This window comes from Cornus florida, unplaced genomic scaffold, assembly GCF_030987335.1.
Source record: "Cornus florida cultivar Cherokee Brave unplaced genomic scaffold, ASM3098733v1 CherokeeBrave_3.0.0_Hap2_Chr06, whole genome shotgun sequence".
NCBI classification, from domain to species: domain Eukaryota; kingdom Viridiplantae; phylum Streptophyta; class Magnoliopsida; order Cornales; family Cornaceae; genus Cornus; species Cornus florida.
Genome location: NW_026775576.1, coordinates 18,135,468 through 18,153,175, shown reverse-complemented (window position 1 = coordinate 18,153,175; position 17,708 = coordinate 18,135,468). Strand labels below are relative to the sequence as shown.

At 38.4% G+C, this 17,708-nt stretch overlaps 1 protein-coding gene across 6 annotated transcripts in view; it reads right to left on the bottom strand.

Annotated features, from left to right (window-relative positions):
* Positions 1-17,298, bottom strand: part of LOC132311147 (uncharacterized) — a 40,379-nt gene extending 23,081 nt beyond the window's left edge. Inside the window, exons 1-5 of one of the 6 annotated variants that reach the window (XM_059808906.1) lie at positions 16,847-17,298; positions 10,119-10,364; positions 7,520-7,969; positions 7,152-7,326; positions 1,811-2,108 (exon numbers count right to left, since the gene is read on the bottom strand). In XM_059808906.1, coding sequence (XP_059664889.1) covers positions 1,811-2,108; positions 7,152-7,326; positions 7,520-7,969; positions 10,119-10,364; positions 16,847-16,921 — 1,244 coding nt within the window. In that variant the 5' untranslated portion in view covers positions 16,922-17,298. Of the gene's footprint in view, positions 1-1,810; positions 2,109-7,151; positions 7,327-7,519; positions 7,970-10,118; positions 10,365-10,839; positions 12,132-16,846 lie in introns of all 6 variants that reach the window. The other 5 variants (XM_059808902.1, XM_059808903.1, XM_059808901.1 and 2 more) reach the window with 5 other exon arrangements.
* Between the last annotated feature and the right edge of the window lie 410 nt (positions 17,299-17,708).

The following is a 17,708-nucleotide window of genomic DNA, read 5'->3' as shown; positions in this document are numbered from 1 at the left end:
GAGGAAGAAGGAGCTAAAGTGATCTTCATAAGGGAGAACATTCCCTTTGTGGATGGATTTGAGGCTTAGTCAAGCCTCTTTGTAAGTTTGCTAAACTTTATCTGACGAACAGCATCTTCTTCATGCATTAAATTAGCTTCTAGAGATGAATAAAGATCCAAAGATGAAAAGCACTCAAAAAGTTTTCTAAGAACTCCATTTCCCCAACAGCAGCAACATCTCATCGTAACAATAGATTAATTCTCACCATGCATCGACTTTGTTCAAAACGATGACTTTGTTCTACTTTGCATCGCACCAATGTCACTCTGTTTTTATTCAATTTGTCTACTGTTCACGCCACAACTGACAGATAAAATCAGTCGCGTATTAGACTGTGATAATTTACTTTTAAAAGATGGCCAATGGGAATTTTGACTGTCTCCATGCTATTAGTGTGAACTGTGAAATTGACTAGTAAATTATGTGTACTGGGCATACATAATGAAAAAATAATAATAATAATTGTGGGGCAAAAACATGTGGGTTAAGGTAATGTCACTGGGACTTGGACCATTCCAGCAGATACCAAAGCTGAGAAGTACACTGAATTGCTATCTGCTTGGGAAGTAAATAATGCGAAGATAATCACTTGGATAAATTATTCTATCGATCAGCCAATTGGTGTGCATTTGGCTAAGTTTTCCATAGCCAAAGAAATTTGAGATTATTTGTCCAAATTATATGTGCAATCTAATTTTGCCAAACAGTATCAGTTGGAGTAGGAGATTCGGACTGCTAGACAAGGTGATAACTGATAAGTCATTAGAGTATACAGGAGTTCTATTCAGTTACAATCAGGTATTGGGATCAGTTAGCCCTTAGGGATAACTTTGAGTTCCAAAGGCTGCGAGAGGAGCAGAGATTGGTGCATTTTTTTATGGCTCTTAGGGATAACTTTGAGTTCCAAAGGCTGAGACTTTCTGTCAAGTTTGAAGACTTTGAAAGTCGCATCTTGTATTCGTAATGTGGCAAATCTTGTTAATTTAAAGGAATTGTATGTGAATGGATTGGTCAAGCTGGATGAGGTCCCTGTTAGACTTGTTAGTGTTGGGAAGTTATCCAAATTGGAGACATTGAGCTTAAAAAATAGCAAAATTAGGGCCCTACCAAAAGAGGTTAGTGGCTTTTCTCAGCCAAAGGTGCTCATCATAGAATTGTGTGAATATTTTCAACCCATCTATGGGTTACCCTCAAGTTTGGTTGAATTATCCGTTCGAGCTTGTCAATCACTCAAAAGATTGCCAGATCTCTCATATTTGAATATTTTGTTCAAATTGTGGCTTAGACGGTGTGCAACCTGACAGACCTTCAAAGGCTTGGTGAAAAGTTGTACCATCACTCATTTTGTCCCTTATTTTCTTCTTGATCTGTGAATGTCTGGATATCATTTTTAATTTCATTGTCTTTAGTTTTACTTACTGGCAAGATCCAATGTAGGTCCAACTTTCAATTCACTTATGATATCCAGGTAGTCCAAGGGGATCACCACAACTGCTCTTCTTGGGAATTCATAACTTTAATGTGCATCACCTCATTCAAAACCCAAGAAAAGGGATCCCTTTCAGGGAAGGCTATATGCAGTTTGATTAGGATGTTGATGGGATGCAGAGTTTCTACCCTTTCCTTTTACCCTAAGTTCTAAGAAAATAAAATTTCCCCCTTCATGAATTAATTGTATGTTTGTACAGAAAAAAATGATCTGTCAAAAAGACAATGACAAAGAAAGATGTTAATATGTATTTAACTTTTCCAAGTTTAGTGGACTTGCCGGTACCGATTGACTTCTCTCTGCTGTAGTACAGTTGCCGGCCGTCTCATTTGAGTCTGAGGATTTTGTATTTTCAATAATGTCACTGGAAGATTCTGAACATCCTGCTTGCAAACATCACAGGTTTTGTTTCCTTTGATGCTAAACCACTTGATAGCACATTCTTGGTGAGCAAGTGCAAGATCTCCTTTGCAGCTGCACTCCATCTTAAGAGTTTCACCTCCTTCTGCTAGTTCAACCAAACAAATTCTGCAAACTGCTTCTTCCTCGGGAATGTCTTCAGCAGTATCTTCATTGACTGTAAAGAGAACAAGATACAATAAGTAGTTAACAAGAAATTCCAAAAATAAAATATGCAAGCGATTGATTGCTTATGTTTTATGAGTTGAGTGAAAAATAATCCATCGATATTTGCAGAGATGCATCACAAAAGATATCTAACTCATGCAATGCAAAGTTCAAGTTGGTGACTGCTTTACAACCGTACTTGATCAGAAATTCTTTGGAAGGTATGTCAAACTTGCCCATAACTAGAACTCAAATGATCCAGAGTAGAAACTTTAGATTTTGCTATCAGGTGGCATACCTATTACTATAAGAAATCGTGTAATATGGCCAAGAATTTTCAGCTACAAGTTGATTCGACCAATTTATGAACACATTATTATGCCGCAGGATTTTTTGGTTAACTTCACCCTCTAAATAAATTACAAGGTACAGTGCATTTTTATTGGTTTTTATTCAGCTACTGATGGGAGATACAACAGAATTTTCAGTTCTTTGTTCAGTCATATTAATGAAAATAAAATACCCTGGAGCAATTTTACACCAAGATTACATTATCAATCCTCAGATTTTTTTTTTTAAAGATTGTATTAGAAGGCGTTCAAACGGGGAATGCATCCCGCAAAAGCAGCACAATGGCCAAATGGGGCCCCTAAACTCTCAATATGTCCATAATATCTACTATCTATCCCGTTGCTTTACAATTTCTCCCAAGGACCCAACAAAAATGAGAACAAATAACGGAAAATTTCAGCACTCCAATAGGAGATTCCTCGCCATCAAAAGATCTCCTATTCCATTCCTTCCACAAACACCACCAAAAACACAAGGGTGCCCTCCAATAGTCACAGGCTTGGGATCCCACTATACAACCTCTCCAAGCCTCAATCATGTCGCTAGAGGACAAAGGCACAACCCATTGGACCCCAAACAACCCCAAAAGCAACTCTAAACAATCCCTCGCCATTGGACAATGAGCAAGAGAGGTGATCAATCGACTCACCGTCACTTTTGCACATGCAACACCAATTTACAACAATCTGTCTTCTCCTTAAATTGTCCAGCGTAAGAATCCTCCCCAGGACAGCTGTACAGGCAAAAAAAGGAAACCATAAGAGGGGCCTTAGGACACCATACGACCTTCCATAGGAAGGGAGGCCCCAAAGAATCTGACAAGCTTGTATAAAAAGTGCGGACATCAAACCTCACCTGTGAGGAAGGCACCCACACCAAGGAGTTGGGCCTACCACCATCCACCTCCTAGTGATAAAGAAGCTAAAGAAAACCAATTCCATCATCCAATTCCCAATTGTGAAAGTGTCTCGAGAAGTGCACATCCCAAGTCATCTTTCCACTATCAAGGCGATAACAGTCAACTGAGGCGAGTCTTTCCCAAGCAATCCGGAAAGCATAGGAAAGGTGCATGCCAACAAACGATCGCCACACCAAGATTCCTCCCCAAGCGAATGCTCCTACCATCTCCGACCTTGAACCTGATATTTAGAGAATCCATCCAACCCTTTTTGGATGAATTTCCAAAACACTACACCCCGAGGTATCCTCACCTCCAAATACCTCCAGCCTCCCATCTCCTCCCCATATCTATAACATGCTCTCCTCCAAAGTCTCTGTCTCTACTTCCCGAATCTCCACAGCTACTTCCCCAAAAGAGCCTTATTGAAAGGCATCAGCCTTCTAATTCCCAGCCCTCCCAACTGGATCGGCCTATAAATCTGCTCCCTGCAAACAAGATGGTACTTAAACTCTTCTCCCAAAGCTCCACAAAGGAAGTTTAGCTGGAGCCTCTCAATCCTCTCAGCGAGGATGGAATTTGAAAGAGAGATTGAAAGTAAGTAGGAAGACGTGACAAGGTTCTCTTCATGAGGGTGACTTTCCTGCCCTTCAAAAGATATGGCTTCTTCCACCCCGCTAGCCTTCTCTCGAACCTCTTAACCATGGGATCCCAACCTCCCACTCACCTCGAAGGCAACCCTTGTGGCGATCCCAAATAAGAAATAGGGAAGGACCCAACTACACACCCAAAAATGTTAACAGGGATGGAAATCTCCGCAACATCCCCTACTGGAACCAGTATACTCTTTCTCACATTGATTTCAAGGCAGAGAATGCCTGAAAACAAATCAATACACACCTCAGATATCTCATCTGAGACTCAACTGCATCGCAGAAGACTACGGTGTCGTCTGCAAACAAGTTGGAAATCTGCAAATAAGTGAGGAATCTTCAACTGACTAGAGGAATCTCTGCACACTCTGAAGCCTCTATTAAATCCCAACTCAACTGCCCTCCTCATCAATCTACTGAGCACCTCCAACACAATAATTTACAAAAAGGAAGAGAACGGATCCCCTTGCCTCATCTGCCTCAGCTGCCTCAGCTGCCTCAGCACCCGCTAACTAATGAAGAAACCAGATGGAGACCCATTCACAAGGACCAAGAAGCACACTGAGGAAACACAGAACTGCACCCACCTCCTTCACCTCTCCCCAAACCCCATCCTCTCCATCATGTAAAACAAGAAGCTCCAACTCACGTTGTCATACGCCTTCTCAATATCAAGCTTGCAAAGCATCCCAGGCTCAGGAACCACTGTTCAGTCTAGAATCCACAACCAGTGGCAATGAGAGATGAGTCCAGTATGTAGCACCCACAAACAAAAGCACTCCGAGACTCTAAAATAATGCCATCCATCACATCCCTCAAACCTCAGATATAATTTATATAAAAATCATTAATAAAAATACCAAAATGAACAAGAATCAAAATAAGTAATAAAGGCAGGGTTAGCTACTCGATATGCTAGAGAGCTTCACTCTCTTATCTTTCTCTCTCTAGGGTTTTCACTCTTTCTTATTTTCATTCTGTTTTTGGTCTAGCCGTCGCCAAAGATGATCGGTGACAGGTAATCCTGTTCCTCTTATGCTTCTGTCTGATTGGATTCTGGACGGCGGTGCTTTCCCGGCGTTCCATAGGATCAGGATTTTCTTTTGAGTTTTTAAAGCGGTTGTTCAGCATTTGGCTATCCATTTCTGTTGTGGATGGCAGGGGGTTTTGGTTATGGTTTTTGAGAAGGAATAAGGTGAGATTTGTCACGAAACTGAATTGTATGGGAAGGATCATTTCTCAATAGGAATAAGGCCTGCTTCCATCGATAGGCAGGTGATGGTTGCTCACACTATATCATATTAGAGTGTAAGGTAGCGATCTCACGAACTTACAGAGGGTAATAACAAATTCTAATGGCGAATGGCAACCCATGTTCGACAACCACAAGTATCATACCACATGTTCATCAACTGAATCATGCATATCCAAGCAACTTAAAAGCAATAAATTCCTAAATATGCAAGTACACACATATAAGTTCTTAGTTTATTTAACTTAATGAACAAAAAAAAAATGGGAAAACGAAAAGTGATTGGCAAACTTGATAAAATTTATCCTTCATTTTAGCTAGCTTGTCGATCTCTCAGAAGGATTTTGCTAAACTTTAAGTACTGACTAGAGAATATCTCTTCAATTCAGTGAACCAAAAATAAATCTTGGGATCCTCCATGTCTTTCCAATCGAATAGATTATGTTCCAATGAATTCAATCAAATAAAACTAATATATATACACTGATCCAACAAGTCAATTTCTCAAATGAGACATTCTGTTAGCCGAGATATCATAGGCGCAAATCATGAATTTGACACTATTTACGCATATGTCTAGGCATAGAATATGCAATGATTTTATTTAGTTTCCTTTATTGTAATATTAACATGTGCTCTTTTTAGTATATAAATATGAGAGTTGTGAATGAGTGTTTATACATCTCATTCAAACCTTTTACATATTTCTCTTCTCTTTCTTCTATATTGTATTTCTAATTGGTATCAGAGCCAGGGTGGTCCGACTGCAATGAGGGCATTGTGAGTTCGGCACCACCCATTCGGGAATGGTCTAATGGCCATCCGAGAGGTATCAGGTAGGCAGGGCGGTCCGACCTCGGCACCACCCATTCAGAAACGGTTTGAGGAGACAGTCGTTTCCTTTTTATGGTCTGAGGAGACATAGTTATTATTTTTTATGGTCTGAGGAGACATAGTTATTATTTTTTATGGTCTGAGGAGACATTATTGATTCTTTCATCTACATTGTTTAAACATATGTATGAAGGGGAATGGTCTGAAGAGACATTGTTGATTCTTTCATCTACATATTTTAAACATGTGAAGGGAAATGGTCTGAGGAGACATGGTTGGTTGTTTTGGGTCTGAGGAGACATTGTTGGTTGTTTTGGGTCTGAGGAGACATTGTTGGTTGTTTTGGGTCTGAGGAGACATTGTTGAATATTTATGGTCTAAGGAGACACTTTGATTTGTTGATCGGCACTTCATTTGACAGAAAAGCATCGCTAATCAATTTTGCACGTGTTGGCAAGATCGTGTTTAAGGATGCATTGTCTAAGTTGGGCGTCTCAGACATCCACGCACCAACTTGAGGGGGAGTGTTAGCCGAGATATGATAGGCGCAAATCATGAATTTGACTTTATTTACGCATATGTCTAGGCACAGAATATGCAATGATTTTATTTAGTTTCCTTTATTGTAATATTAACATGTGCTCTTTTTAGTGTATAAATATGAGAGTTGTGAATGAGTGTTTATACATCTCATTCAAACCTTTTACATATTTCTCTTATCTTTCTTCTATATTGTATTTCTACTCATTCATTGACCATTGTTGTGCAGATAAATTTCTGTCTGCTTCTATTTCCAACAGAGAATGGTGGTTTAGGCATTCAGCAGGCTGAATTGGATCAGATATCTATTAATTTAGCCAAAGACAATACAATTCCTAAACAAGGTGCAAGAAAATGATAGTCAATCATGAGATGAGATGAGATGCGATGAAAAGGCAAAAGAAGTAGAGCGTTCCATGTTATGGGAAGATTTAGAAAACGTCCAATGTGATACTGCACCTAGTAAGTACAAATCAAATTTATCATGTTCAATTTTTTTTACAAACAGTGGAAAGGAACACGTACCTCTTTCTGTCTCCAGAGATTTATTTGGTGAGGCACTTTCAACCATTGCAGGACGAGGGGTGGCCAGTATTACACGGATCAAACCTCCAGTTGAATCGGTCCGCCTTAAGCTTTTGGTTTTCACATTTACAGGAACCGAAAATGAGCGCATCATTTGCTGTTGACCTGCTGGTTTCTGTAAGAATACAAATTTAACTTTGCAGAGTACAAAGAAATGTATTAAGGACATTTGTAATCATCTGACGTAAGAAAAAAACCACCATACACAACTCTTGTTAATCCAATGAAAGACTAGCAAGAAGCACAATGATTTTTAATTTATTAAGTAATTAAAACAGGGAAAGAATGAATGAACAAATGAAACATACTGAAAAATCAGAATGGCCATCCAAATTCCTTTCCTGTGCAGACTCAGGACCTGAATTAGCAATCGGTGTCACCGGTAAAGAATGTGCTGATTTTGTTGTAGAGAAAAGAACCTTGTTGAGAGAAAACGACCTCGAAGTCGAGGGCTTATCTGATGACGGTTGCGTGTCTGGGAAGATGAGAACCGTCTTCTCACCATCCTTGGATAAATTTTTTACCCTGAAGCTTCTTTGAGGAAGAAGACTTCTTATTGACGATCTGAAACTCATGGCTGAACTTGGTCTAGGGGGCAGTCCGGATCTGCTAGAACTGGGACTTGGCACCAAAGGGATATCTATCCTTGTAAAATTAGAGAGTGTATTATCCAGGGACCTTGTGGGTATTTGCAGAGACGAGAGATTCGGCCGTCTTGAATGGTGCTGCGCTAACGAGGATTCTTCTCTTTCTTCTTTCTGATTCCATATACAGACAAAACTCAGAAGGTGTGCAGTTGATTTAAAAGATACAACTGTAACCATGACAATTATGGATGCACAGGCAAAAGAAAATGAGAGAATGAAATGTTCCATATACTTGGAAATACATATGATATATTTGACACCACAATCATTAACAACACTATACTCCATACTTTTGAAGAGTCCATGTAACATAGCTCTCCTCTAATATTTAATTTTTTTAAAATGTTTTTAATTACTTCATCCCATATTTTTTTGTCAGCCTCTTTGTCACAAACAACTTTTCCTCTTCTGACCAATGCATTTTTGGATCCACGATGTATATAATCATATCACCTAAATCTATTTTCTCTAATATATCAATAATAGGCGTTATTCCTAGTTTTCTTTAATTTCTAATCTTATTACTTCTAGTCAGTCCTATCATCATCTGTTATTGCATCCTCATTTCCGCTACATGAATTTGTTGTTCTTGTTTCTTTTTCAACGCCCAACACTATACTCCATACAATATAGTTGGCCTAAAAGCCATCGCATGATATTTTCCTTTTTATTTATTTGATATTCATTTGTGATTGTTGAAATATCTGTATTATTTTTATTTTTATTAGGTGTTTTATGTAAGATCCCTATTATCATGGGATCAAGTAGATAAGATTCCCATAATCATGGGATCATGTAGATTTTGACAATTTCCTGTTTTTCTTTGATTTGGTTTCCTTTCTTTGTACCCTATTATTGTATATAAATATAGCTCTTGGCTCTCAGTTTGACTAAGCCAAAACCCAAAACTTCTTTTTGGTATCAGAGCAAAACAAAAACCTTCGCCTCCCCAACGCCGCCACCTTCTCTCTCTCTCTCTCAATTTTCCCTCACCTCCGGCAAACCTCCATCTCCTGCCAGCCCTTGCGCCAGACCCCTTGGGTAACCCTCTGTTTTTTACTCCTTTTTAAGGAGAATTCCTGTTTGGATTCAAACCTCAAATTTGAGAGAATACTTTCTTACTTCTTCTACATAGATTGACAACATATATATACAGAAAGAAAGACAGCTAAACTAATATGGAAAAAGTCAACTAAATCCTAGATAGTCAATATTTACAGCTGGACATTTGTGTCAGCCTATACAGGCTGTACATCTTCTAGAAGTTGGCAGATCTGCGCCAGCCTGGAAGTCTTCTGGTAGATTTTCCAACACTCCCCCTCAAGCTGGTGAATACATATTACTCATTCCCAGCTTGCTTATAATTGCTTGAAATGACTCAGTTGAGAGTCCCTTCGTGAAGATATCAGCTCAGTCCTTTGTCAAGTTTTTCTTTTATAAAATGACGATCCACTTCCACATGCTCGGTCCGGTCATGCTGTACTGGATTATGAGCTATGCTCATTGCTGAATTGTTATCACATTAGAGTTTCATTGGCCCTTCCCATCTAATTCTAAGATCACTTAGTATTATTTTTATCCAAAGAAGTTCACATATCCCATGTGTCATAGCTCTAAATTTCGCCTCTGCACTAGACCTTGCCACTACAAATTGTTTCTTACTTCTCCAAGTTACTAAGTTTCCTCCCAAGAACGTACACTAGCCTGATGTTGACCTTCGATCTGTAACAAACCCTGCCCAATCAGCATCTGTATAGGCTTCTAGGACCATTCTTCCTGTTTTTCGAAACTGAATACCTCTGCCTGGTGATGATTTCAAATATCGTAGCACTTTAAAGATTGCTTCCATATGTATTTCCTTGAGATCATGCATGAACTGGCTTACCACACCAACCGTATAAGCTAAATCGGGTCTTGTGTGTGACAAATATATCAATTTTCCCACTAGGCATTGAGATCTCTCTTTATCTACTGGAATGTTTTCTCTTCCCTCATAAAGTTTCTGACATGGCTCTATTGGGGTCTCTGCTGGTCAGCATCCTATCATCCCTGTTTCCCTTAGTAAATCTAGGACGTATTTTTGCTGTGAAATTACAATCCCTTCTCTAGAGTGTGCAACCTCGATCCCTAGGAAGTATTTGAGTTTTCCTAGATCTTTAATTTCGAACTCTTTTGCTAGTTGCTCTTTTAGTATCTCCATTTCCTCAAAGTCATAACCTGTTACAACAATATCATCGACATACACTATAAGGGTTGTTACCATGTCCATCTTTGAATGTTTGATAAACAATGTATGATCCCCTTGGCTTTGGTTGTACCCCAAGTTCCTCATTGCTTTAGCAAATCTTCCAAACCAGGCCCTTGGTGACTGCTTAAGGCCATATAAAGCTTTCTTGAGTTTGCAAACTTTGTTCTCCTTGAATTTTTCCTCCAAACCTGGTGGCACTTCAATATAAACTTCTTCTTCCAAGCCTTCATGTAGAAAAGTATTCTTTACATCAAATTGCTGCAACGGCAAATTAAGATTAGTAGCTAAGGATAACAAGATACGAATAGTATTCATATTTGCAACAGGTGCAAAAGTCTCATGATAATCAATTCCATGAGTCTGAGTATAGCCGTTTGCTACTAATCTTGCCTTATACCTCTCTAGTGTTCCATCTGCCCTGAATTTAGTTGTGAACACTCATTTGCACCCCACCTTTTTTCCTACCGGAAGATCATCTTCCATGTATTATTTTTCATTAGTGCATTCATTTATTCCTTCATAGCTTTCCTCCAATTCTCATCTCTAAGTGCCTCTTGAACAGTTTTGGGTGTTTCTATAGAATTCAATTTTGAGACAAAGGCTTGATATGGAAAGGATAGATTGTCTAAAGAAACAAAGTTGGTCAAAGGACGCTGAGTACATTGTTTTTTTCCTTTCCAAAGGGCAACGGGCAGATCAAGATCATCAAGAACATTAGAGTTGGAAACAGTACCTTTTTCCGGTTCAATAACTGGAGCATGTAGAGATTCTGGTTCTGGTTGCATCCTCCTTGAGTATACTTTGAGTGGCACTGTATGATCCTCCCTCTCTCGCTTTTGTTGATAATATTCAAGGCCTGGTTGTTCTTGTGGATGTTTAGGTTCAATTTCAGGAGCTGTTTGAGGTATAAAATCTGATTTCTCAGGTTGGACCACAGCTTTTGTGTAGTCATTTAGGACAGGAAAAAATTCCTTATCTTCTGCAAAAGGCTCCCCTTGAAGATAAGGATTAGTGAAGAAAGGTGGTTGTTCATTAAAGGTTACATCCATAGTCACAAAAAACTTCCGAGAAGCCGGATGATAACACTTATAACCCTTCTTTGTAGAAGAATAGCCGACAAATACACACTTAAGAGCTCGAGGATTAAGTTTAGTTCGTTGGTGAGTATGAATATGAATAAAGGCTACACACCCAAACACTTTTGGAGGAATTCGGCTAAAACCATCAAAGTGTGGAAAGTAACTAGAGAGGAGATTCATGGGACTAATGTAGTTGAGAACTCAAGGGTAGCCTATTGATGAGGCAAGTAGCGGCTAAAACAGCCTCTCCCCAAAAAATCTTTGGAACATCCATTTGAAAAATTAGAGCCCTTGTAATTTCTAGTAAATGTCTATTTTTGCACTCGGCTACCCCATCTTGTTGTGGAGTATCATTACACGAAGAATAATGAATGATTGCTTCTTTTTGGAGATATGGTGTGAGGAATTAATTGAAATATTCGTTTCCATTGTCTGATCTCAATGTTTGGATTTTGGCATCGAACTGGGTTTTTACCATTTTGTGGAAAATGGGAAAGATAGTGCTAACATCCGATTTCTGTTTCATGAGGTATACCCGTGTAAACCTCGTTCAGTCATCAACAAATAAAACAAACCATCTTACCCCTGAAACACTGTGAACTCTGGTAGGTCCCCAAACATCGGTATGGATCAAACTAAAAGGAACAAAACTTTTCTTATTACTCAAAGGAAATGACGCACGATGATGTTTAGCATACTCACAAACATCATAGTGAAAGTTTTGAACATTTAGTTTTTCAAATAAAGCAGGAAACATTTTTTTCAACAATAAGAAACGTGGATGACCAAGACAAAAATGGGATAACCAAACTTGATCCTCATCAGATTTAGGGCCTTTTGACAGGTAGGATAGAGGATTAGAATCTACTGTGCCACTTTCAGCTTCAAGGAAGTATAGTCCCCCATTTTCTCTAGCATGCCCAATCAATTTCCCCGTAAGAAGGTCCTGAAAAACACATTTATGTGATGTAAATGTCACTGAACTGTTAAGATCCTTAGTAATCTGAGAAATGGACAATAAATTCACTGATAGTTTGGGAATATGTAAAACATTTTTTAAATTTAAGGACGGAGTTAAGGAGATATTCCCTCGACCGGCTATAGTGACTAACGTTCCATCAGCAATTTTTATTTTCTGATTTCCTGGACAGGGGCTGTAAGTTGAGAAAAAAATTGATGAATTGGTCATATGGTCTGAAGCCCTGAATCTATGATCCAAGGACTAGAAAACTGATTTTTAGTGGCACTTAGAGCTAGAGAATACTTACCTGTTTGTGCAAAATGGCTGTACCCCTCAGGTTTTTCTAGTCGTGAAATAAAATGTTTGAGTTTATCTATCTCCTCTTTATTGTACTCCATTTCTCGGCCAGCAGTCTCTTCCGGCTGTTTCCTTCCAGTTTCAGCATAGTTGGCTTGCGGTTTGTAGCCTGAATTTCCTCCTCTGCCTCCATTTCCTTTCCCAAAAAATTTGGAGGCTTACCATGAAGTTTCCAGCAAGTCTCCTTGGTGTTTCTATTCTTCCGGGAATAACTATACCAAAGGGAATCTTTATCAATCGGTTTCTTACCCTCAAATCTTCCAGAATTTGCAACATTGGCAGCCACGCCTCCATTTTATTTTGCTTGGAGATAGTTAGGCAGAACTATCTACAAATTTTCCTTTTTCTAACATGACACTTCTACGGCCTTCTTCTCCCCTTACAATTGCAAAGGCCTCATTCAAGGAAGGTAGTGGTTCTTTCCCTAGGATTTGAACCTTTACTTGATCTAACTCCATATTTAAACCCGCCAAGAAATCAAAAACTCTTTCTCTTTCAATAAACTCCTGATGCAATGTGGCATCTGTGCTACACTTCATTTTAAGATTCTGGTATTGATCTAACTCGAGCCGTAAGCCTTTTATAACATTATAGTACTCGGTAACAGAAAGATTACCTTGCTTTGTGTTATGGATCTTTGTCTTGAGATCGAAGATTTGTGCTGCATCTCTCAGTTTGGAGTAGGTTTGACATACAGATTCCCAAATTTCCTTTGTTGTTGGGAGAAACATAAAAGTGCGGCTTATTTCTGGCTGCATCGAGTTCCATAACCATGACATGATCTAAGAGTCTTCTTTATCCCAAGCAACAAACTTAGGATCATCCTTACTCACCATCGGTCCAATGAGATGACTCAATTTCCCTTTTCCCTTTTATATAGGTTTTTACCAACTGTGACCACTCTAAATAGTTCCCTCCATTGAGTTTGAAGATGGCTGATATATTCTGGAATTCACTAGGAGCAGACTGTTGGTTTGTGGACTGATTTGTAACAGAGGAGTTAACTTCTGATTTACCCAACATGATAAAGAGGTAGGGAAGACTTGAATCTAAAGAAATGAACGAAAATCACCCTAATCAACAGGATGAAGGATAGAAGGAAAGGCAATGAAGGCCGAATTAAGGAAATCTGTCTTGACAATGAAGGTCAATATTGATTTTAAATGAATCTGGAAAATATACCTTGGGCAATGAAGGCACAGAAGAAAGAAAGAAGACGATTAAAGTAGTAAATTTTCTAGTTCTGATACCATGTTTGCATTCAAACCTCAAATTTGAGAGAATACTTTCTTTCTTCTTCTACATAGAATGACAACATATATATACAGAATTTTACAATCTCCTAATTTTGACAGAACGAAAGACAACTAAACTAATATGGAAAAAGTCAACTAAATCCTAGATAGTCAATATTTACAACTGGACATTTGTGTCAGCCTATACAGGCTGTATATCTTCTAGAAGTTGGCAGATCTGTGCCAGCCTATATAAGCTGGAAGTCTTCTGGCAGATTTTTCAACAATTCCCTTAGGTTTTTTATGACCTAAGGGTCCTTCTGGTGTTTTTTTTTCTTTGTGGGCTGCCGATGTTTGTTCGACAACATATTTGGAGGAAAGTGCCGATTTTTCCGGCCTTATTTTGGTACTATGACTAATTCCAGTAGCCAAAAGGACACTTTATCCTCGGGCCAACATACTTTATCTTCGGCACATCATACACCGGCACAGCGGATTACTAGTGTGCTCTTGAATAGGCACAACTTCGTATCTTGGTCCCCATTCTCTTCAACTCTATATTGGAGGGAAAGGGAAAACTAGTTGGCTTTTGGGTCTAGTCAAGGAACCAGAAAAGAAAGATACTAAATATATTGCATGGGACATGGACAGGTGCACCATTTTGGGTTGGATCTTCAACTCAATGGAGGAGCATATATATAATATGTTCATGTTTCACACTTCCCTTTTTCGAATGTGGCAAGCCCTTTACAAGATGTATGCCCATTCCCGCAATGACACTCGTATCTTTGAACTCTATCAGGAGATTGCTCATGCATCTCAGGAGACCCTCAAGCTGTCAGTATCAGAGTATTTTGGGTACCTCCAGTCTAGGTGGGAAAAATTAGCACAATATAAACCTCTCTCCGATTTCTCTGAAGAAGTTGCAACTCTTTTGGTTAAGAGACTGGACTGCCAACATACCTACCAGTTTTTTATGGGTTTAAGATCTGAGTATGATGCTCTTAGAACCCAAATCTAAACATCTCTCCTATGCTTGATTTATATGATGCCTTCGCTACTGTTGACCATGAGGAGTACAGACGTCAGATCTCTCAGCCAATAGCTTTACCAGAGACTCCAGTTAATCAGATGGTTCTTGCTACTAATTCTAGACTTTCGGAGGGAAAGATTATTTGTCAACATTATGGAGCCACGGGTCATGTAAAGGATCGTTGCTTTAAGCTTCATCCCGAGCTAAAGCAGAAATTTTCTCCCAATCGTCTTTCTAGCCGTGGCCGCACTGCCACAGTAACTGATACTATTGGTGGGTATACTACTCCACAGATTGTTGTCCCTCCTGCTTCAACTCCTCCCAGACCATCTCTTCAAGACTTCAAATTAGTTACAGTCCCAGATTAGTCAGCTTCAGGAGCAATTCAGAGCTTTATCTACCAGGGCTGGCTCTTCTAATCCCACAGCTACTATAGCTACAGGTACTCCTTCTGCTTTTCATATTAAAGTGGTAAAACCTACTTGGGTTCTGGATTCCGGAGCCAATGATCACATGACTGGTGAGTTGTCATTATTTTCTACTCTTGTTACCCCTGTTAATCGGGTTGTTAGCCTAACCGAAGAGTCAACCACCATTATTCGTAATAAAGGAGATGTTCATCTATCCCCTGATATTATTTTGTCATTTGTTCTTCGTGTTTCTAACTTTGCATTTAATCTTCTATCTGTTAGCAAACTTGCCAAATCACTAAACTGTGATTTTCTTTCCTCATTACTGAGTTTTACATGATCTGTGTTCAAAGAGGATTTTTGGCAGGCGATATGAGCACGATGGCCTCTACTACTTTAGGGATCCTCCACTGACACCGCCTCCACTTGCTTCAAGCCTTCAAGCCTCTGTTCATCCAGTTTCTAGGTCTTATGATTTTTCTTTTTAGACTTCAAATTTATGGCATGCTCACCTTGGGCATGTAAACTTTCAGTATTTACGTCTGTTTTTCCCTTCATTAATAACGGCTTGTAAGGATAATAAGTTTCAATGTGAGATTTGTGAGCTTTCTAAACATACTATAACCAGTTATATTTCTTATATGTGTCGTGCACCTAGTATGTTTGATCTCGTACATCTTGATGTGTGGGGTCCTTCTCCTGCTACTGCTTTTTTGGGGCATCGTTATTATGTCACATTCATTGATGATTATTCCAACTGCACATGCGTATATTTACTTAAAAAGAAATCTGAAGTTTTTCCCTTGTTCACTCAATTCCTCCAAATAATCAAAACTCAATATAAAACTATTGTTAGAAATATTAGGTTTGACAATGGTCGTGAATATGTTTCCAATGAGTTTCGATCTCAACTTAACCAACAGGGTATTCTTCATCAACTTACTTGTCCATATACCCTGAACTTAATGGTGTGGCAGAGCGTAAAAACCGTCAACTAATGTCACTTGTTCGATATCTTTTAAGTGGTATGAATGTGCTGAAGTCATACAAGCACATGGCGGTTCTTACAGCTACTTTTCTCATTAATTGTACTCCTAGTAGAGCATTAAATGGGAAGGGCCCCTTACAACTGCTTCAGCCTAATATTACTCTTTTTTCCAACTAGTTTGCCAAAGACACAATAATGAATAGGCCTTCGCATTGCAATTAATTATGTATTTCACATCAACAACTTCTCTTGAGAAACCACCTCCCCACAGGCAAAAATCAGCCTACAACAGTTTTTTTTTTTTCCTTTTCCTCCTAAAATAAATATATATATATATATATATATAAAAATAAAAATAAAAATAAAAAGTCAAAACAAATGTAAAGCAGTGACTATGTCAATGTTTTTCTCTTCGGTGACCTATGCCTGCCAATTTTTGGTGGTCACAATAGTCAAGTCAATCTGCAGCTAAAGGTGAGTCCAAAACCCCACTAAATATCACAATAGAATTCACAAAAAAAAAATCTTTACAAGTACCCAAAAAAGAGTACACCGCTAGCACCAACAAAAATATATATTTCATTTCTATTTTCAGCTCCATAATAGAAGGAAAAAAAAAAGCTTAGTTACAATCAATTGACAGCACACATACACACACACGTATATAATTCTCTCACCTGATGACAGTGGTCGGGAGAATCTTCTTCATCTTGTTGACTTGTTTGTTCACCAACCCCAGAATTCTCCTCCATGTTTGGTTTTACACTTTCCGGAAGCAAACAACACTGAACGTGAAACCGAAGCTAAGAAATTAAAATTAAAACCCTAATTTCAACGCAAAATATGTCTATTGGTCTGCTGCCCGATCATACCCAAACTCTCCAGTCTCGACAGCTTAATTTGGATTGAATTCGAAAACCAACAAATCGAACTAACGAGTGAATTGAAGAGAGAAAACAAACGAATCGACGTTAGAGAGAGAGGATGAAAACAAGAAAAGCTTTTGCAAAAAGTGATCATATTTCCCTTTTATATATATATATATATATATATATTCTTTTATTCTTTCTAACCCGCCAATCCATTTTTTTCATTTTTGATTTTTGATTTTTTAATAGTAAACCCCCGCCAACTTGTTCATCATCTCTGTACTAAACATTTTATTCTCGACCATAATGGCAACAAAATAGGTTTTGGGGCCCACCTCTTGTCCACCACTAAAATTGTTTAGTTATAACTTATTTGTTGGTATTCCATCCCTGCTCTCGTTTGAAAATTAAAAAATAAAAAGTAATAATAATATCGGCTCTCATTTTAAAGTTTTTTTTTATTTAAATTGTCAAAATACTCAAATTTATAAAAAGGATTTTTTTTATTTATTTTGATAACGACCCACTATAAATTTACAAACTACGGTTCTTGCGTATTTAGTTCTTGATAATTTACTATTTAATCATCTATAACTTAATCAAATTTTACAATCAATTTATAAATTCTCAATTTAATTTGTTATCAAAATATTTGTATCACAATTAACTA